At 49.3% G+C, this 20,687-nt stretch overlaps 2 protein-coding genes and 1 long non-coding RNA gene across 3 annotated transcripts in view; 2 read left to right on the top strand and 1 right to left on the bottom strand.

Moving 5' to 3' along the window:
* PAH (phenylalanine hydroxylase) overlaps positions 1–1,754 on the bottom strand; it is a 33,739-nt gene extending 31,985 nt beyond the window's left edge. Inside the window, exons 1-2 of the mRNA XM_030263185.4 lie at positions 1,663–1,754; positions 1,384–1,510 (exon numbers count right to left, since the gene is read on the bottom strand). Coding sequence (XP_030119045.2) covers positions 1,384–1,510; positions 1,663–1,739 — 204 coding nt within the window. The 5' untranslated portion in view covers positions 1,740–1,754. The remainder of the gene's footprint in view (positions 1–1,383; positions 1,511–1,662) is intronic.
* Positions 1,755–10,381: 8,627 nt separating this feature from the next.
* On the top strand, positions 10,382–12,358 carry ASCL1 (achaete-scute family bHLH transcription factor 1). The gene is made up of 2 exons (XM_030263184.4): positions 10,382–11,060; positions 11,279–12,358. The coding sequence occupies exon 1, from the start codon at positions 10,382–10,384 to the stop codon at positions 11,036–11,038; it is 657 nt and encodes a 218-aa protein (XP_030119044.4). The 3' UTR covers positions 11,039–11,060; positions 11,279–12,358.
* Positions 12,359–14,792: 2,434 nt separating this feature from the next.
* On the top strand, positions 14,793–19,100 carry LOC115493394 (uncharacterized). Its single transcript, XR_003958144.4, has 3 exons — positions 14,793–14,924; positions 16,041–16,124; positions 18,878–19,100. It is a non-coding gene; the product is annotated as an uncharacterized lncRNA (long non-coding RNA).
* Positions 19,101–20,687: the final 1,587 nt, after the last annotated feature.

Raw genomic sequence — 20,687 nt, 5'->3', positions numbered from 1 at the left:
TTCTCATTTTGGAGTTTAACTTCTCGTCCCTCAACACAGATAGAGGAATTGGAACTTTGGAGTAGTTCTACTGTTTTTTTATTATTGTGATTATGATTCAGAATTGAAGAAAGTTTATTGTGTTGAAATATTGTCTCTGTGATATGTGATTTATACTGTGCATAAATTCAGCTCTAATTTTTCTCCAGCTGTTTTTTTCCAGTAAATAAAATGAGAACCAGTTGAAGATCATGAACAACCACCCCTGATCTCAAAGAATGTGTTATGTAGCTGCAAGGATAGGTTTACCTGAGCACAAACCTGTATTTTTCATTAGCCACATTGCACATAGATTGGTATTGCCATTCTGACACAGATGGCAGCATTAGGGGTCAATAACACAACCTTGTCAGCCTTCTAATCCATTGCTGAGACAGTTAGCTAAAGCCCTTCAGAGTGAATTCCAACACTGGTAAAGCCAGAGAAAGTTTTTCTCGCCATTTCAGGAATGTAAAATTTTCACCTCACTGCTGTAAAGTTCAAATTTACTAGATGTGCAAAATGGGGGGGGGAGGGGAGGAAGGGAAAAAATACTTCAAATTTTAAAATTTTCAAGTTACTTGTGAAAATTGAACTAGTTTCCAAGTCAGATTTCTTAAGGCATTTAAATGCTCATCATGGCAGTTGTTGTTGAAATCAAGCAATTACACGACTTGAATAAGCAGCAAGGTGAGAATCAAGAGAAATATTCTGGGAGTTCAGCTTCAGCACACTAAGAAGGAGGAATAGAGGCTTCCTTGGCATAGCATTGCATAGGACACATAAGTGCAGAATTTTTTCCTAATAATTAACCATGTTTGGCCTCAGGTTACATCATTTGCCCCTGCAGTGATATCAGTGCCTGTATTTAAAAGGCATGAACTTCAGGTCTTTCCTGTATTTCCCAAAGCAAAGAGTTCAAAGTCAGTCAGTAAACATCAAAAAAAAAAAAAAAAAAAAAGCCAAGAGAGTCCCAGATTTAACAAAAAACTGCACCAGGAGAGCACATAACTTCCTCCGTTTTCCTTTAACAAGAGAAGACAGCTTTTTCATCACACATGTTTAAGACCTCCAGTAAGCTTCTCATCTTTTCTGATTGTTTGTCTTTTTGCCATGTACACAAGGATACTGTTACAATGTTTGTTTGCATTCTCACTGTGTTTTTGTAAGCACAATTAACAGCAGACAAATATAGGAGCTGCCAAAATTGTTCAGGTACTGCAAAGCATCACGACAGGCCACCTAGATTCTTCCCCTCTTGGGCCATACTACCTCTCGGAGAGTGGAGGACAAGCATAGGAGAGCAGGAGTGAAGGAGACACCCCTCCACCTCTGCAAAAAGCAGGCACAGACCCCATCACTTACCTGGAAAGAGTCACCATTCATTTTGCAGTGCGGTGAGTCCATGTTGCAGAGGCAGCAATGCCCACACAGGGAGGCCCCCTCACTACAGCAGGTAAAGCCTTCTGACTTAACTGCAGTGGCCAGAGATCTGTGCAAAGGTATTTAAAGTGGAGCAGGCAAGGCAAAGCCATTCCCTTCCCCAGCTCCCTCCCCTGGACAGCATGCCAAGGGGGCGTTCTCCCTGCACGCCCACCCCACCCACCCCTGGCACACCAAGCAGCTGCTCCACACCAGCCATACCCTGGAAGTCCCACGCCTGCATGGAGCAGCTCTCCAGCAGATTGTTTCTGTCTGCACCCAACGTGGAGGAGCAGCATGCTCTGAATTAACAGCCTTCCTCCTCCTGATCAACATCAGCTGTTTTCATTTTCTCAAGTCAACACATCGTTTTCAGTTCAGCCTCCAGCCCGTTCCTTCCCACTGCAGCTGTGTGCTCAGCCTCAGGTGGGTTTCCCCTCGGGGTCACTCCCCTTGGACAGACATCAGACGTTCTCCAGGATGTGTTCTTTGGATGGCAAGGCACAGCAGCTGAGGTATTTGTCCTTTAGCAGGGCCTCTGGGGCTGCTTCCAAAGAGCTTAGAGAGCAGGAGACACCACTCTGCTCACCAGACACTGGAGAGAGACACCCAGTACAGGGGAAGCAAGAGACAGGAGTTAGCTGCATGAACCTCACACTGGGATATGAGCCTGAGCATGGGGAAAGGGAGGAAGGTAAAGGAAGAAAAGGAAGAGGAAAGAGTGGGTCAAAGCAGGAAGATGTAGAAGAACTGCAGATGATGTACGCATACTTGCATATGGTGTCAGCCATGGAAAGCACAAGAGGAATAGGGTGGGACACAAATTATTTCAGGAAAGGTTAGTAAAGTACTGATATTGACAGAGCCCAGATTTGGCTTAATAAGAGTCACCAAAGGGGGTAAAGGAGATTGGAAAGCTGTAGCCCAATATCAGAGGGCAGGTGAAAAAAGGAAGGAACTTGACAAGTATCTATCTTACTATTTGGGGAAAAAAAGTCTTACAAATTGCCAAGGCAGGTAATCTTGCTATATTTTAATGATGAAGAAAAAATTTTTTTCCTTGAAAAAAGCTCTACTACGCACACCTGTGCAGCCTCAGATTGGTGAACACTAGCAAAGACTTATTGTAAATTGTTCATACGTACAAAACCCAGCAGCCATAGAGTGGGGAAACTGAGTGGAACCATTTTCATGGTTCTCAGTCCAAATCCATGTTGGATCCCATGACTGTGGAGTCAGAATCCATACCACTGAAATTATCAATTATATAACATGCATCTGAAGTAACTCCATGCTTTGGGTACAAGTACATACCTTTTTCAGAAGAGCTGCTTCTTTGTGCATCCTGAAACTGCCTGTAGGGGTAGAATTATTATTCTGAATTCTGAAGTTATTTATTAAGTGATCAGCAAGCCTGTGGTATGGGCTGGCAGGTCAAGATAGCCAAATGTGATGCATACTAAACACACTGGATCCTGCTCATATGGCAATAGGATGGGGCAAGGAAAGGCAGAGCAGTGGAGGAAAGTATCCCCAGTAATTGCCAGCAGTAGAAAAACTAATGGGTTTTTAACTACTAGACAGTACATTCATTATGATAGCCAGTATTTTGTGTCCTGTGTTTGTGCAGCACAAGGCACAGCCTTATCCATGACAGGGAAACTGAAGGCCACCTTGGAAAAAAATACCAGTGAAATGAAGATGGTGGCAACTCTGATTATAGCCCCTGTGCAGGACAAGACAGACTCCAGAAATTAGTCTTGTTTACTTTCCCCACACACCATGCCTTGCCACCTGGTGTATTTTTCAGTGAGATAAACTATTCTTTCCTCTGTTTGTGCCTTCCTCTTTCTTTCCTTATTCCTTATTCCTACTCTTTTCAATAATCTTTAATCTCTCTTTTACTTCTTTGTGGCTTTTACATGCTTTTGGTCTTCCTTCCTTCCCTTTCTCCATCCCTTTTCTTACGTGCGTCCACTCTACCCAATGGTAATGGCAAGACAAAATGAAATATCAAATACCTAAAATACTGCTCCTGCCAAGTCTTTGTAATTATCTATTTAGCCTCCTACCCCCTGCTTTTTTGTACTTTTTGCAAGATTATCTCTCACCCTTGTTGTTACACAATCATAATAATATCACCAATGTGTTACGACCAGTTCATTGTTTGATCAGTCTGCACTGTCAGAGGTTGCCTGGTAGCAAAAGGCACTGGCTGATGCAAACAGAGTTCCGTCTTGCTAGGAAGAATTCCAAAATTCTCTTGTGTTGGAGGAAAGTGGTGTGTGAGTATGTGTGTGCCCAGTGACATTACTCTAGGAATATGTAGTTGCATCAGGATCTCTTACCTTGGGCCATTTCAGACTCCAAACTGCTGGCGCTTCCCTGTTCTCTTTGAAGTACTACTTCAGCATACCAAGGATGGGTTTATCCCCCTGCAGTGACACTGCCAACCAGGTTTTCTCACTTGGGTTTCAAGTTTCCTCATGTGCCCCCTGGCCGGTGTGAGCACCTGGACTTTAAGTCTGTTAGACCTGCTCTGGGCTTTTGATGCAGCATCGTGCATCCCCTCTGCTTTCAACCACACGCCGATATGCATTGATTTCCCACCTTGCTTTTGCCAAAAAGCACGTGTTCTCCCTCCAAAATATACTTTCTTTGAGTTCAGACACATGTAGTCCTTTCTGGCTGTGCTCTCAACCACAGCTCACTGGGCTCTTTGCGCTGAAGTTGGCAAGCTCCCCTGGCCGGCACGATGTGAGTTCAAGGGGCCACGGACTTTGGCTGCTTTTCAGGCTGCTCTTTGCCACACACGCACAGAGCAGCAGCTTCCCTGGAGCTGTGAGTCTTTGTGTCTGGGCAAGGATGTCCCTTCCTGTGCCAGGACACTGGGCCTATCCTTTGCCTGCAGCTCCCTGCTTCCCTGCTGGTTCAGGATGTCCCAGTGCATGTGAGGGTGCAGTAAGCAATGGAAAGGGGATTTTCTAATGAAAACAGAAGGTGAGGGAAAAAATTCCCATATGAGGATTCCACGAGTATCTTAGGTGGTTTGTGTGTGTGTGTGCATGGATGGGAAGGGGGAAATCCCCCTTATCAAGATGGTGTATGCATTTACCAGAGATCTCAGGGTGCTGTACATCCCACACAGGACAGCATTTCTGCGCACGTCCCTCTGCATCGTGCTGGCAAAGCCACCTAGCCATATCCCCTCTCCCTGCAGAGACGGGCTCCCCGAGACCTCAAGGCTGCACCCCATCCATCCCAACCCGATTTCCCCGGCTCCTTCCCTCCTGGGCGCGGGTGGCCGGGAGGTGGCACTGTGTCCTCACGGCACAGCCGGCTGGCGGCAGGGGGACCCCGGCTGTCCCCACCGCCTGCCCTCCCCAGGAACAGCGCGGGATCCGCTTCCCAGGCTGCGCAGCCATCACCCGAACCCTCTCCTACCCCTCCTGCGAGGCACCGCCGCTTCGGATAAGCCGGGAACAGCCCACCCCCCACCCAAAAAACTCTCCAAAAAGTGGCGCTGGGGGTATGCGGGAGGGCAGCCCGGTGTGATTTATCCCCCGGGGCTGTGACAGACGCACAGCTCGTGGCCGCACAATGGGGCCACCCGGCAGAGCCGGCAGCCAAGGGCTCCGCTCCGCGGGCGCGGAGGGCAGGAGAGCAGCGGGCGGCACCGCCCGGCGGGGCCCGCGGGAGCTGCGGAGGGGCGAGCGGGACGGGGCCGCGGGGGGAAAGCTGCTTCAGCGGCTGGTTTGGTTATGGGTTTTTGAGGTTTGTTTGTTTGTTTGGGTTTTTTTTTTTTTCCCTGTGGTTTGTTTTTTGGTTTTAGCTGCTTTTTTTTTTTTTTTCAGCCCTATATGCAAACTGTCACTTCAGGTTAGCACAAGACCTGATGTAGCTCATTAGCATGAGCTGTATCTAATACGCTTAAAACCTCTAATTATTTATTATGCCCTAATTGGCAGCCCAAGAAATGTCTGCAAAGTGATGAGTATTCATCCCAAGACGCCTTTCGAGGAGAATTCAGCAGTGTCCCTGGTCAAACGTCATTTTTAATTCTTCATTGAGGCTTTATTCCTCTTGTAGATGATACAACACCAAGAAAATTCGAACTTGCTACTCCCATAACCCATCTTCTCCACCCTGGGCAGGATGGTCAACAATTAATCAAGAATAAAGTTTCATGGTTAAGTTCTTATTTTCATAAAGGGATGCTTAGGAAGAGGCATTAAACTTTATCAACTATGCAAAAGTGCAAACATACAGCCCTTAAAAATTACCTACCCAAGGGACCATCTTGCCTTTTCAGGAGAAAACCTCTTTCCTGACTTCTGAAAGTAGAAAATTTTGAAAATTAAATTCACATGGAAACTGTTTCAAAATAAGTTTAACTCTCTAGGGTTGAAACCCCCCCACACACACACCACTCCAAGTGCCTTTTTTTTCTTTCTTCCAAGTCTGTATTATGTTTCTTCAGGCCACACCAACTATTTATTTATCTTTATTATTTCTCTCTTTCTTTTCATTCATTATTCTCTCTCCCTCTCTTTTTTTTCTCCCTTCCTTGTGTGTGTGGCTTCTCGGTCTGATCTGTAGCTTGTTACCACCCACTGCACGCTCTCTCCTGCAGCCGAGGTGTTTCTATACAAACTTCAGCGTCCAGTTGTCATATTAATTATTACACTGAGTAATGACTGAAATAGTCAAAATAAGGGGAGACTCAAGAGAGCTTTTTCTTGCTGCTCAAAGATTCAGCAAAGAAGCCTTGCAACAAAGCACTAATTGGTCCCCAGAAATACTCTGACAAGGCATGGAAGATAGGTTTCATAAAGCCCAGCAATTGTGAAGGGGGAAAAGATCCTTGAATAGACCCCACGCTTCTTTTCTAAACTCTCTTGCTGAGCAAAAAATGGACTGCTTCTTGAATACTGGACTGATCTTGAATGCTATACCCAGCAGAGAAAAAAATGCACCATTTATTGTAAGTTTTTTTTCCAGCTATTCATGTGTTCTATGTGGAGAATAAGCTGGTTTTGTTTACCATGAAAGACCTTTTACTTTATTTTCACTCTTGGGGGGGAAGCTGGAAAGGCGAGGGGGAGGGCGAGGGGAGGGAGAGAAACACATGTGCCCAAATCCAGACGAGCTGCCTACTGTAACAAAATGGAGTGTAACAAATCCTACAGAAGTCCCGAATGTATCGATTCTTTGAAGATCTATATAGATTAACGACTTTCGTTCTGCTTTTCCAAGACAGCATTTAATCATAACGTAAATGGCCTTTAAAAAAGAAAAGAAGTGGCAAGGAAAAAAAAAAAGCATACCAGAGCTGGCTTTTTTTTTTTTTGTGGGTTTTTTGGGTTTTTTTTTTAAGGCAAAGACTTCAAAAGGCCTCATGAGTATGGCTACAATTTAGGCACACAAAAAAGTCACTAGAAAATAATAACAGTTCAAGATTTTAAAATAAATAAATAAATAAATACCAAAATAAAAGTGCCAAATGAAAAGGGCAAGGGCTATTTATCATTATATTAGAATTAAGAATTTCAAGGCGCAGGTGCAGGACTGTGCATAGGAGTGGGTGGAGGCGGGGGACCTTGGAACAATATTTATTAACTAGGAATCTGGTCCCTTACTCTGCGCAGTGAGCACACAGAGGAGCTGGTGAGATTGGAATTACCTCAGACATAACGGGTGAGTTCGTTCCCTGGTGGCAGTGGGAGGAAAGAGAAAAGGGAGGAAAAGGCTCTGCCCCCCTCATCCATCCCCCACACAAACACACTCCATGACCCACAGTAGCCAAATGGGTACGGGGCCACGGAGGCACAATTACATGAGTTACACTTGGTGACCTCTGGGACTCACAGTTTTTGCCTTTTTAAGAGCCCTCTGAGACTGGAGAAGAAGGGACCCAGAAACTCCAGTCTTATTCTGCCACTCCCAGGAGAAAGGGCAGGAATGTCCCTGTGTGGTGTTTCTACACCAGTTCTGGGAGCAGGCTGCTCCAGAAGAATTAGTCTGTTTAAATATATATATATTTTTATATATATGGACCTCAATTACTTTGATATTTCTGTTAGCACTTCCCAAAGTCATAATGCAGAGCTGGTGATGCAACAACTGCTTCCAGTGCAGTCTGTTCTCAATCAGACAAGGGATGTTGAACAAACCATCCAGGAGACTCGGAACTGAAGAAGAGCTCCCCAAACAGGAAATACAAGCAAACATTTTATCCTGCTAAGGTCTGGCTATCCTGCCCAAGAGTGGATAAAATAAGTTAAAACATTTCCCATGTGATGAGACAGTAGGCTCGAAGTCAGAAACTGGTCAGTGATCAGTGAAGAGGCCCCAAAATAAATATGACCACACAGAACTATTTCATTTTTCATCACATCTGCTGAAAAGTTGACATGTTTAACATGATACATCATTGAAAGCTGACATAAAAAAGTATACTATTTCTAGCTAGCAGGTGCACACTGAGGTTCTCCTGTGCTATATTTCTGGTTTTCACTTTTTTAACTCACACAGCCAGGGTCAGGGATCCAATGGCAGATGAGAAGAACTGATTTCTACAGCTCCAGGCTACTGTAATGGAGGTCAACAGCACAGGGCTTACTTTTACAGTCCTTTCCACTGAAACCTTAACATGGACTGTGCATGTCCATTTCTTCCATGCTTTGGAGCTGGTGTATCAGGGATTGAAGCCACCTACCAGGGACTTCCTAGAGCCATAATATCACCATGGCAAGGCTGTCGTACCATGGCTCTGCTCTTTTTTTGTGGGTCAGAGAGCATACACATCTGAGTTTACACAGTGGAAAGGTGCAGAGAGAAGTGAAAATGAGGGAGTAGGAGGCAGAAAATGTGCTAAAGACTTCAGAAATACATGGATATGTGAAAGGCAGGAGGGCAGGGGGAGAATGCTAATATCAGCATTCTCCAGTGCTGAACCTGGTCACACCTCCCAGGCTGCCTACACCTCTGCAGCCCCAAGGGTCAGTGTGACCCCCAGGGCACAAGAGCCTCAAACTCTTGGCACACCAGTGCTGCTTTGCCTCATTTGGTCCTGAACTACAAGTGAGGCTTCACCTGAGAACAGCGATGATCTCCCCTGAATAGGCCAGGTCCATCCTGACTCCCCAGTTACGAGCCAATGCCAATACTTGCTTGGAAAGCTGGTGACCCAGTTCCGCTTTGCAGGGCGCTAGGAGAGGAGCAGGGGGCCTGGGAAATAGCATCAGGCAGTGAAGGGTGGGCCGACCCCACACCTGCCAGCTCTGCCCAAGACACCCTCACTTTATGAGGCACACCTCCTCCCTCCCCGTGCCGGGCTGCCCGCGTGGGACATGCCCGGGAGTGGTATGTTCTTTCTCTCCTGACAGGCTGACCCCGCGGTGATCAGCATTCCAGAGGGGTAATTCGAGGTGGCTTCTCCCGAGAAGTCTCTACCCTGCTCTGCTCTCAGCCGGCCTCCTCCTGTCACGCAGCCCGGCTCGCCCGCGCTTGTCGCTGGCTAATGAAGCCATCAGGCCGTCCGCGGGGCGTGTGCGGTGCCGGGCACACGCGGCCCGGCCGCTGGAAGCGGCGGGGGACCACAGCCCCCGGCGGTGGGGCTCGGACACTCCCGGAGCTCAGTGTGGCAGCGCTCGGGGAGCGAAGGGAGCGATACCAGGCGTCCCGGTGCTCTCTGGGGACAAGGAGAAAGCGAGGTCCCGCACACGAAGTTTCCCTGAACGCGCCGCATCCCGCAATGGCAAGGGCGCCCTGCCCACGCCAAGGGACGCCTCCGTACCTCCCGCACCGCGGCTCTCCCTCCCCTCCAAACCCCCGCAGGTGCCGCCGAGGTGGCCTCAGCAAGGGATGCCCCGCACACCCTGGGGCTTCACCGGGAGTCAGCCGCTGCCTGTCCCTCAGCCCGGTGCGCACCCCGTCCCGGAGACCCCTGGGCGGGCGGGGCTCCCCCCCGTCCCTGTCCCTGTCCCTGTCCCTGTCCCTGTCCCTGTCCCTGTCCCTTTCCCCCTCACGCTTTCCCGCCCCCGCGCCGCCCCCTCCCCCGCGGCGCCCACGCGCGCCGCCCCCGCCCCGCCCCCGGCCCGCGCGGCGCCCCGGCGCGGGTGTTTGCTCAGGGCCGGGAGCGCGGCACGCGCCGGGCGCACGCACTTGCGACAACAAACCCGCGAGCGGCGGGGGCGGCGCGCGGGGCGGGGGCGGCGGGGGGAGGCGGGGCCGCGCGGCCGCCAGCGCGTGTGCGGCGGGGGGCGCGGGGGCTCGTGTGTGTGTGTGTCTGTCTGTCCGTCTGTGTGTGCGTGTCTGTCTGTCTGTCTGTGTGTGCGTGCGTGTCCCGCGCTGAAAAGGCGACAGCGCACCGCGCATCGCGGCCGGCAAAGCCGGGGAGCGTGGAAGGCGCAAGGTGCAGGGTGTGCGTGTGTGTGAGCGCGGGGGGTGGCGGGGGGAGGTTTGTCTGTGTGTGTCGGTGTGTGTGTGTGTGTGTGTGTGTAGGAGAAGAGGGGGGGGCGAGCCCCGTCCGCCCCTTATAAGAGACACAATCCTCAGCCACTTTTTTGCAAAAGGGGCTTTGCAAAGCAGCCTGCGCACACGCGAGCGCCACGAGCCTCCCCGCGGCCGCCGCACGGAGGGCGAGAGGGAGGGGGGCGGGCAGAGCCGCCCGCCGTCCCCGCCGCCCGCCCGGCTCCGCCGTCCGCTCCCGTCGGTCGCCGCTGTCCCTTTCCCCTGCCGTCTGTCGCCTAGTTCTTTTTTTTTTTTTTTAATTTTACATTGAACATCGCAAGTTTTTCCTTTTTCTCTTTTTGACATTTTTCTTCTCTCTCTTTTTTTTTTTTTTTTTTTTTTTTTTTTTTTTTTTTGTGGTGGTGCTGGGAGGACGGGGACCGGCCTTCACTCGGGCGCCCCCGCCTCTCAGGACGCCCCCTCGCCCATGGCCAGTGGCAGCCCCGCCAGGATGTCCAGCGCCGCCGGACAGCCGCCCTTCCTGCAGCCGGCGTGCTTCTTCGCCGCGGCGGTGGCCGCCGCCGCCGCCGCCGCCCCTCCGGGGCCGCCCCCGGGAGCGCCGCCGCCGCAGCTCAGCCCGGCGGGCGGGCAGCCCTCCCCGGGCGGCAAGCCCTCGGCGCCGCGGGCGGCCAAGCGGCAGCGCTCGGCCTCGCCGGAGCTGATGCGCTGCAAGAGGAGGCTCAACTTCAGCGGGTTCGGGTACAGCCTGCCTCAGCAGCAGCCGGCGGCCGTGGCGCGGCGCAACGAGCGGGAGCGCAACCGGGTGAAGCTGGTGAACCTGGGCTTCGCCACGCTGCGGGAGCACGTCCCCAACGGCGCTGCCAACAAGAAGATGAGCAAGGTGGAAACGCTCCGCTCCGCCGTCGAGTACATCCGCGCCCTGCAGCAGCTGCTCGACGAGCATGACGCCGTCAGCGCCGCCTTCCAAGCGGGCGTCCTCTCGCCCACAATCTCGCCCAGCTACTCCCACGACATGAACTCCATGGCGGGCTCCCCCGTCTCCTCCTACTCCTCCGACGAGGGCTCCTACGACCCGCTCAGCCCCGAGGAGCAGGAGCTTCTCGACTTCACAAGCTGGTTCTGAGCGCCGGCCGCCCTCCCGGCAGGTGGGTAGGCGCCCGCGAAGGGCCGGGGAAGGCCGGGGGGATAGCGGGGGGACGGACGCGGGGCGGCGGGGCCGCAGCCGCCGGGGGAGGGGGCGCAGCCGGGGCTGCCCCTCGGTCGAGCGCCGTGTGTCCCGCGGTACTTACGAGAGGCTCTGCGGCCCGACGCTGCGCTGCTCGCGGCGTGGCTCTGATCTACTCTCTCTCTTTTATTGTTACAGGACAGTTGCAAAAGGAGAAAAAAAAAAAACAAACAAAAACAAACAAAGAAAAAAAGACACAAAACCAGATCACACACAGAGAGACAAAAATCCACGCGGAAAAAGAACCTGTTGCGTTTCCAGTTCCCCTGCCGTCGGAGGGCGGTGCGGGCACGTCTCTCGGCGGGCGGGCACAGCGCTGCGCGCCGCGGGGGCGGTCGGGGCGGTCGCCCCCGGCCCCGGAGACCGGCCGGCCTTTGCACTCCGTCGCACTGCCACGGACTGCGCCCCGGCGGAGCGGCCGGCCGGCGGAGGAGCCCGGGAAAGGGCGCTGCGCTCCTCAGCCGGCGGAGGAGCTCTTCTTCCTCTTCCTCCTCCTCAGGAGAAAGGCGGCCCATCTCCGCACCTCGCTGCCGCCGCGGCCCTACAGAGACTGGCGTTCATCACCTGTGGACAGTTAGTTTCCCGATGTCTGTGGAGATGCTGAAGTTAAGCTATGCTGTACTCAAAGAAGTCCCTGGAGCCCCGTCTACCTTCTATCTCCCCGTGCCTCTCCCTCCCCTCAATCCAAGCTTTTCCTCTCGTTTCCATCATAGAATGCTTCCAATCTTTTTTTTTTGTTTTTTTTTTTTTTTTTTTTTGTTTTTTGGTTTTTTTTGTGATTTTTTTTTATGATAAGAAAATCTATTTGTATCTATCCTAACCCCGTTGGGGATATATTAAGCTATTTTTGTACATAAGAGAGAGATTTATAGAGGTTTTGTACAAATGGTTTAAAATGTGTATATCTTGATACTTTTTTTAATATGTAATGCTTATTACCTCTTCATGTTTAGACTCGTAGTCAACGTTACCTTACAACTGCCATTTTTGTATGTGGTTTTGTAAAGGACTTGGATTTCCTCCAGATGTACTTTAGCACCAATGTGTCTTACTTTATAGAAGTTTTGTTAATGTATTAATAATGTCATTAAATAATGTTCAAAGTGAACAAAGTTTATGCAGCTATTGTCCAAACGCAAAACGGTAGCCATTTGTTCTCATATGCTGCCTTTTGTGAAAAAAGAAAAAAAAAAAAAAAAAAAAAACAGACAAGTAAACAACCAACCCCCCCCACCACCACTGCCTTTTCTTACTTTTTTATTACAAACTGACAAAGATCCTGTGTAACCCTATTTTATACAAACTAGTTTCGTAATAAAACTTTTTTTAAATTAAAATTATCAGCTGCCTCCCGCATGCAATTTTTTTTCTTTCTGCCATTGACAACGATGAATGTAAGGACAGAATGTTAATCGATGTTATACCAGGGCTAAGTTGCATATGAAGTGTTTGTACCTGATGGATGTAACATATATATCTTTATCTATCTCTATATAAATATGCAAAGATCTAGTGCTATCACCATTGTTTTCTTGCCCTTCTGTGTTGCAAATGTGTATCCAAATCAAAAGGCGAGGGGATGATTAATGATTGCATTGTCCTTCCTGAAATCACTGCACATTACAGAATTCCCCCCAAAGCCCAAGTCTTAAAAAAAAGAGGGCGCTCCATCCCGCATTTCGGCGGTGTGACCCTGTCCTCCTCCGCGGCTCTGACCCAACAGGGCAGGAAAATACGGGGGATGGCACAGCCGCCGCCACCCAAAACACGGGGCGCTGTGTTGCCTCTACGAAGATTGGCTGGGTAAATAAAACCTGACGCGGGGAAGACGGGAAGCGAGAGGAGAAGGGAGATAAAATTAAATAAATAAAGTAGTAGAAATCTGTGGTAGTCTAGAGCTATTGGTCTTTCCAAACTTGTTATTCTGTCCAAATAGCGTGATCTGCCTGTAAAAGTACCCAATTACCAAGACTCAAAAAGAAATTGGACTCTTCCCCCCATTCCCCGCTTTTTTTTTTCTTTTTTTTTTTTTTTTTTTTTTTTGGCTAGCCTGCTTGTTGTCAGTTAGCAAGGACGTGACTAGAATTCGCCTTCTTTTCTCCTGGCTCCTGCACCACTTGCAAATTCAGTTTGCGTGCACCAAGCCAAGCGGAACGCAAAGCTCAAAATGCATCTTACAGAAAAAAAAAAAAAAAAAAAAAAAAAAAAAAAAAAAAAAAGCCCAACAAAGACTGGGGAGAGCCAGTGTGTCGTACGGAGTTAAAAAGAAAAAAAAAAAAAAATAGTCCACTGTGCTACAAATGTGCCGTCGAGTTGCGAGGGATGCGCTACTTTTAAAAAAGAAGAGGGAAAAACTTTGGTGGAAGAGCCCGGAGTTTTCCGTCTCTGTGTGTGTATGTGTATGTGTAACTATGGATAGATAGATATAGATAGATAGATATAGATATACGTACATATATATATATACATATATATATATATGCACGGCTGTATATACACACATGGACGCTTACACGTGTGTATTCCTGCATTGCTTTTAAAGTATACACACGTTTGCCCCTTCGCCTCCTCCCCCCGCGCCCTGAAATGATCAATACGTGATTTAATCGCGGGAGGGGAGGGAAGAGGAGGGGAAGGACGGACGGGAGGACGGGACACGGTGGGGTCACGAAATCCCTCATTACTTTAGCACAAACACTCATTGTTTTAACCGCTTGTGGAACTAATGTTTAGTTATGAAAATAATAACCGTTATATGCCGTCATCCGCTCTCCCTTTACAGCATCTCCCTTTTTATTTACCCACTTTTGCAAGTGTACAGATAAGGTATGCAAAGAAAGTGTAGCGAGTAATTTATAGCTATGAATATAACATTAGGATAATGTTTCATTCTGTTACAAAGGCGAAATTTCTCTTCCTTGTGTAGACAGGTGTTCTTTTTTGCTCACTTCTGAATAGTAAATATCCAGACTCATTAAACTAAAGGCAAAGTTACGCTGTTGTTCGCTACAATGTATAAGACAGGCTCAGAAATTCACCACCTCCTCCCTCCTTTTTCCCCTCAGCCCCCTCCAGAAAGAAAGAAAGAAAGAAAGAAAACACACACACACAATTTTACTGAAGATAGGGAAAGGGCAAAGCAGGATTGGGGTAAATCTCATTACATCTGCTCTAATCGCTTAGCAACACAAAGCCTTTTCTTGTATTAGCGCGGAGAGCCTTTCAGCGCTGCCTGACAGACAGTATTCAGTTAGCATTAGTAAACTCCATAAATCAGGGACTTCTTTGGGCGCAGTATAAGTTTTAGAACTACTCAGGATTTGGTTGGGGGTGGGGGAAGAGGAGCGGAGAGGGGACATGAGTGCAATGAAGGTTGTTTGGCCACGGATTTATTAATTTATCTACCTGTGTGTTTATTTATTGTAATGCACGAAAAGTGTCCCGTCAAAAAATGCCTCTCCCAGAGTGAGTGCCCTCCCCCAAGCCAAGACCCTCGGGCAGGGGGGTAGCCCGGCGAGGGCAGCGGCGGTGGGCAGCGCTGCCCCCGCCTCCCCACACCACGGCCCGCGGGATCCGCGCCCGCGGAGCCGGGGGGAGCCTCCCCGCGGCGTGGGGTTTACCCTCACTCCCCATTCCTGCTCCGCCGCTGCCCCCTCCCCACAGCCTCTCCCCCCCCCCCCCCCCCCCCCGCCCAGTGATGCTATTTTATGCACAAACTTTTCTCCGCACGCGGGAGCAGCGCCGGCCCCGCGGAGCCTCCGCGCCCTCCACTCCTTCCGCACAGGTAAAAATGGAGGGGGAAGCCCCCCAGGCCCTGTCCCCGGGAAGGGCTGTGGGCAGCCCTCTGAGCCTCCTCTTGCGCCCAGCTGTCCTCTCACCTTCCCCTCAGAGAGGCACCGACCCGCACCCAGCCCCGCTAGCACTGGCTTTTGGGGAGCCCGGGGGTTCATTCCCTGTTCTCAAAATTTTTTTTTTCCCCCTCTCTTTTTCCTTTTTTTATTTTTTGTTTGTTTGTTCCCCCTCCTTCTTCCTATTTTCTTTCCTGCCCCTCCCCGCGGCTCAGGTCCTGCCTTTTGTGTGCGGGCTCGCAGAGGGGCAGGCGGGGGGTGCGGCGGGGGCCGGGCAGGCAGCGGGCAGCGCTGTCCCCGCGCGTGTCGTGCCTCAGCCTTTATCCCGGCGGCGGCGGCGCGGCGGGGGCCCGCCGGGCTCGGGACGGCGTGCGCCCGCCGCAGCTGCCGCCCGCCCGCCCCGCGCCGCGCCCGCCCCGCGCCGCGCCCGCCCCGCGCCGCTCCGCTCCGCGCTGCCCGGGCCGAGCGGCGGCCGGGCCCGGCAGCACGCGAGGGGAGCGGGCGCCTGCCCAAGGAGAGGCGGGCGCGGCCGGGCGGGGAGCGGGGGGGGCACACACGGGACGCCCTGGCTCGCCGCTCCATAATGCAGCGCGTATTACTCAGTGCATTCAGGGATTAGCTCGACTTGAAGTGTGGGGCGAGTCTGCGTCTCCCTGCTCCTCGCCTCTTGGAAAGGGGAGAGGGGAGAAGCGCCCCCCCGGTGCCTCCCCCCGGTTCGTCCCAGCGCGCAGCAACTTCAGCTCCCAAGCGAGCGAGCTCTTAGCGTGTCAGGCCTCACAATGCGGGGCTAATTCCTGCTGCAAAAGGCAAGTGGTGAAGAATCAATCGCAGGCTTTATACAATGAAAAGGGATGATGGGCTTGGGGTTGCAAATTTTTTTTTTTTTTTTTAAAGTTCCCTGCCCCAGTCTGAATTTCTCCTGCTCCTTACCCCCGTCCTATCAATAATCCCATGCAGGCGATTGCAGACCGAGGTAAAGCTATCATTTGTATGCGCCTGAAGATTAATTTCCCCCATGTACCAACTCAACGGCATAGTTATCTCTTTAACAGGGAAAACAGTTTGGCTCCATTGTCGGGTTGCCAAGACCGCCTTTTGAGAAAGGGAGCCCGGCTAGCCTCTGATCAAACTCAAAGGTTAGTTAAAAGACAAAAACAGCTGAAAATCTTCATGAATAATGCTGTTTCCCCGAGCCCAGTGTAGTGCAAGCGCACATTTCAATGCCAGAGCATTTTGTTATGCTGCTCGCCTAAGTCAGAATTTCACAGAAAAGGCAGAGAAGAAAAGCTCCAACAATTAGAGGGGGCCTGTCAGAAAACATTAACGCCTTCCTCGCCCAGCCTGTCAAGCGTGCTGGAAATAAAAAACGGGCATATCGAATCGCACCTCCACCCTCCAGAGCTGCAGGAGGGAGAGGGAGGGGGAGTTAGGGACAGAGAAGTAAAGAGAGAGACAAATGGACAGGCCCAGGCAGTTAACAGTCCCCCTTGGCTTTGCAGCTCATCCAAAAGCTGGAAAAAGAGGGGGAAAGGACTTGCAGCTGGATGCTCTCGCTTGATATTCATCCTTCTGTTTCATGCTCCAGAATTATATTCATTCTTAGGACCATTGCACACATGCGCACGCACACACACACACACACACACATACATGCATACACTCACACCATCCCTTTACACCTTCAACCTTTACTGCACCAGCCCTGCAAAGCACACGAGGTACCTGGTGAAACAGCAGCCCGACAGAGCTGTTACTGTTTGCTGCTTTCTTCTTCTTCCAGTCCCATGTCTAAGTTTCCATGTACATGCAGATGTCCACGGTAGCCAACCTGCAGCTGGGCTGAAGGACATCATGTCAGAGAAACTATGCTTATGTATAGCACCAGAAATATCTTACTCTTTAGAATTCTTTAGGAAAATGTGTTTCAAATGTACACTTTTAACTAGCCAGATAAACTACCCATATGCTTGAGTTCTTTTCCCTAGTTAAATACCAACTGAAAAGGACACTAAAATATTTAAAGCTTCCCCTGCACTGATGTTGATTTCTGTCAGTGAACACCTAGACTTTGATTTTCCTGGCCAAAGCACAGTTTTACCAGACATTTAAATAACAAGACCGCTCTGGTTCATCTCTTACTGTGAGCAGAACCTCAGACCACCACTTAAACTCTTTTTTTTTCTTTTGCCCTTGTTGCCTTTGTTGTCTCATTGCAAATACATGTATATGTTGATAACAGATAAGAAGCAGACCAGCACTGAGCAGCTTCTATATTCAGTCTTCTGCTGGGTGGGAAAGAGTAGGGGAGATTACTTCTGTTCATTGTAGTATTCATATGGGGGTTGAAAAAATGAAATTCCAGCAAAATACAAAGTGACTGAAGAGAAGGAGTACCTCCAACTATCCAATCTGAGGTGTTCCAGGGGTTATATCTGTAAAGGGATACAGCAACACAGTTCAGACAGCATGTGAAAGATATCAGACTGCCCATGGTTAGAGAGCTGTGTGATTCCTATACATCCTGTGGGGAGAAAACTCTAACTCAGCCCTCCATCCCATACACACCCTGGAGCAGCACAGTACATCCAGGCAAATGGTACTTGCTGCTGCCCTTCACAGAAGGCTGGGATCTCCTGTGGCCTTGGAGCCAGATATGTCCCTTGAAGGATGTACATGAAAGAGAAAAGCCTCACAGGGCACTGGGACCCTCATTGGCTCTGACATTGCTGTCATAGAGAAACACAAGCAATGGTAGGAGAGGGGAGAAGATTCAAGAGATACTTTTTCTCCCTCTATCTGGCTACCTGGTACTTTCTATCCTAATTACAGAGGGGTAACATAGTTTAAAATGCAGGCATGGGAAACTAAGGGCATTGACCATGGACTGAAGCTATCTAGATTGATTGCTGGCCATGACTTTGCCCTGACTCGATCCATTTTAGCCTGAGATCCACAAGTGCTAAACAGAGACCATAAGTAGTTACTCACAGGTGCCTGGGGATATGCAGCATTGGGAGAACACAAGAAAACTGGCAGGAGAGAGGAGGTCTCTGATCCAGACTCTGCTTTGTACAAGGTGCTGTGGGAAGAGCCAATGCATACTAATAGTCTGACTTATTTTTCTAGGGGGCAGATAACATGTTTCCTTCCATCCCACTGCAAACAGGATTCAATCCAGTTTTTTGGTCCTTACCTAACACCTGCAAAAGGATAGTTATTTATCCTAAAACATCAGAGTAACCATCTGTATGTTGTACAATATGTTACCCCTAAGTTGCTTAGGAGTAAAACTCCTTTGAAAATGTTACCTAACAAACCATGTATTTCAATCTTCTCCTAGACCCTACACCCTGTAAACAGCTACAGCAGTCAATTGCACATTTTTCTGCTGGTCACTGCTGCTTTGCACAAACACGTATCTTTCTTGGTTTCTGCTTCTGTGTATTCCCAATAGCATGGGAAGATAAACTTCACAAATACCCCCTATAACCAGCTCCAGTGGCATAGTCCAGGCCTTTGCTATAAGGGAGGGGAATTGTCTTCCTAAATGGAGCCCAAACTCATTTGGTTCAATTTTGCAAAAGCAGATCACTGAAAGAACACAGATTCCAGTTTTGGGATGGGGTCCCCCTCCCTCCCCACCAGTCACACCACTTTCTTGCTCACTCTCCCCTCCTGCTGCTGGCCACAGCTTGGAGTTATTTTAATTTGCACTTGCTGGACTGTCAGGGCTATATTACTCTGGAAGAGGAAAGGAAAAGCCCCATATTAGTAAAGTGTGAAATGCAGTTTTGACTGAAAAGGGAAGCCATTTCGACATGATTATACCATGACAGTGCAGATTAAAACCCTGCCATATGGTCTAAGATAAGTTTGTTCTTACTTTCAGGTAACAACACATTGCTAATTAACTGGTGATGACATTTCCAAGGGAAAAAGAAAAAAAAAATTAAAAAGAAAAGCCACCTGTATGTGAAATAAAGACAGTCAAGAGAAGGGAAGACATCAATCGGTGTTCATAATAGTGGAAATCAACTCCCTTTTATCATTGTGGTGTGGTCTGAATAGAAGAGAATTTGTTTGATTTGTTATTGAATAAACAATAATTCATGTGTGCACTTGTAGATGTGAATATAGTGCTCCTGAAAGGCACCTGACTGACAGTGCAGGAAAGCAAAGTCCTGCATCACATCCAGGACAAACACAGTGTGGGCAGCAGCACAGAGAGGCTTCCCACCCTGCTTTGCCAAGGTCCTGCAAGAAGGTGATGGAGGTTTCCCTGAGCAGGGCAGGAAGCCAGCCCACCAATGGCAGTGTCTCTCTGTACTGGAGATCTTTGCTTTTGCACCTCAGGGGATACAGCAGAAAATGATGGCTGAACCAGCTGTCACAAAACCCACAGTTTTGTCTACACCCACTACTGTGTCTCTGTGGGATAGCAGTAGCTTTAGGAGAATAAGCAGAATAGTATCAGACTGCTGGTTTACCAGCAAAGGGCCACTTTGCCCACTAATAACCAGCCCTTTGACACTTTCAGATGAAGGGTGTTCTTTAAAGACCCAAGATTTTACTCGCAGTTTCTTTTACTTGCACATATATACATGTGCATATATTCCTCCATGCTATACAGGCTACATTCGGAGTAACCATCTGTATGTTGTACAATATGTCTGAAAAAACAGGCAGTGGGACACATTTTGCTTCATCTTGTCTTACATTTCATAGCAAACCTCATTTTAGGTTGCTCTAATGCACATCATGTGGGTCTGCCTAGTTATGAGCCCTGAATTAGCAAGGGCACTTACAGTGCTTATCCTGTCAAACAAGAGGTACTGTCAAAAAAACAAACAAAAAAAGAGGCGCAGCTTTCATATTTCCATCTATTCATGACTGCTGTTGCTCAGATGAACTCCAGACATTCATGTTGTTCTCACAGATTCTGCATGCTTGATGATTTGAAGTTGGAATTCAGTAACCATTTAAGGTCCTAGAAAGATTTATGTCCATGGATGGGCCTGGCAGCACTTTATATTTTCATGTCTCATTTTTTTCTTCCTTCTCTTCTACCTCTTTGGCCTCACTTCTCATATCTGGGGCTGCACCAGCTTAAGAGTTATGCCTGAACCAACTTCCAGAGTAAATACTCATTCACTTGCAAACATCTTCAGGCAGACATTCTCACATCTCTCCCTAGCATAGTGAGAACAAGTGTGGATTGGAAGCAGACCAGCAAACCAAGAAGAAAGCACTGATGAAGCCTTCAGAAGAATCTGCTAGCAGGTACTACCTACCTGAATCCCAAATTGCCCTGGTCTTCACCAAAGGTTTGGGCTCTGCCCCTTAGAGACTGTCTGGTGAGGACGGTGGCCAATTCCTCCTGCTTCTGAGTCCACAAGCCTGTAGAAAATAATGCTGGGTAAAAATGCTGGCAATCGTCTCTACATGTGCAGAAAGGAGGATGGCATGGACAGTGTCAGAGGATGCAGTGCAAGATGCTGTGGCAGAAATCATGACAGGGAGAGGAGGCCCCACTGAGCGGCAGTGCTGTGTACAGCACAGAGCAGGGTTCTGATGAATAAAATGGGAGCATACAGGAAGAGCAATGCTGAGCAGATCCTCCTGATAACCAGGCAGTGGGTGTCAGATCCTCCTGGCACCCAGCCTTAGGAGACTATTCCATAGCAGCCAGCAGCACCCCA

Source organism: Taeniopygia guttata, chromosome 1A (genome assembly GCF_048771995.1).
Source record: "Taeniopygia guttata chromosome 1A, bTaeGut7.mat, whole genome shotgun sequence".
Taxonomy (NCBI): Eukaryota; Metazoa; Chordata; class Aves; order Passeriformes; family Estrildidae; genus Taeniopygia; species Taeniopygia guttata.
This window is presented reverse-complemented; position numbering and strand designations above follow the sequence as displayed.

Coding starts and splice junctions, on each gene's coding strand:
- ASCL1 (XM_030263184.4), top strand. CDS start 10,382: ATGGCCAGTGGCAGCCCCGCCAGGATGTCCAGCGCCGCCGGACAGCCG.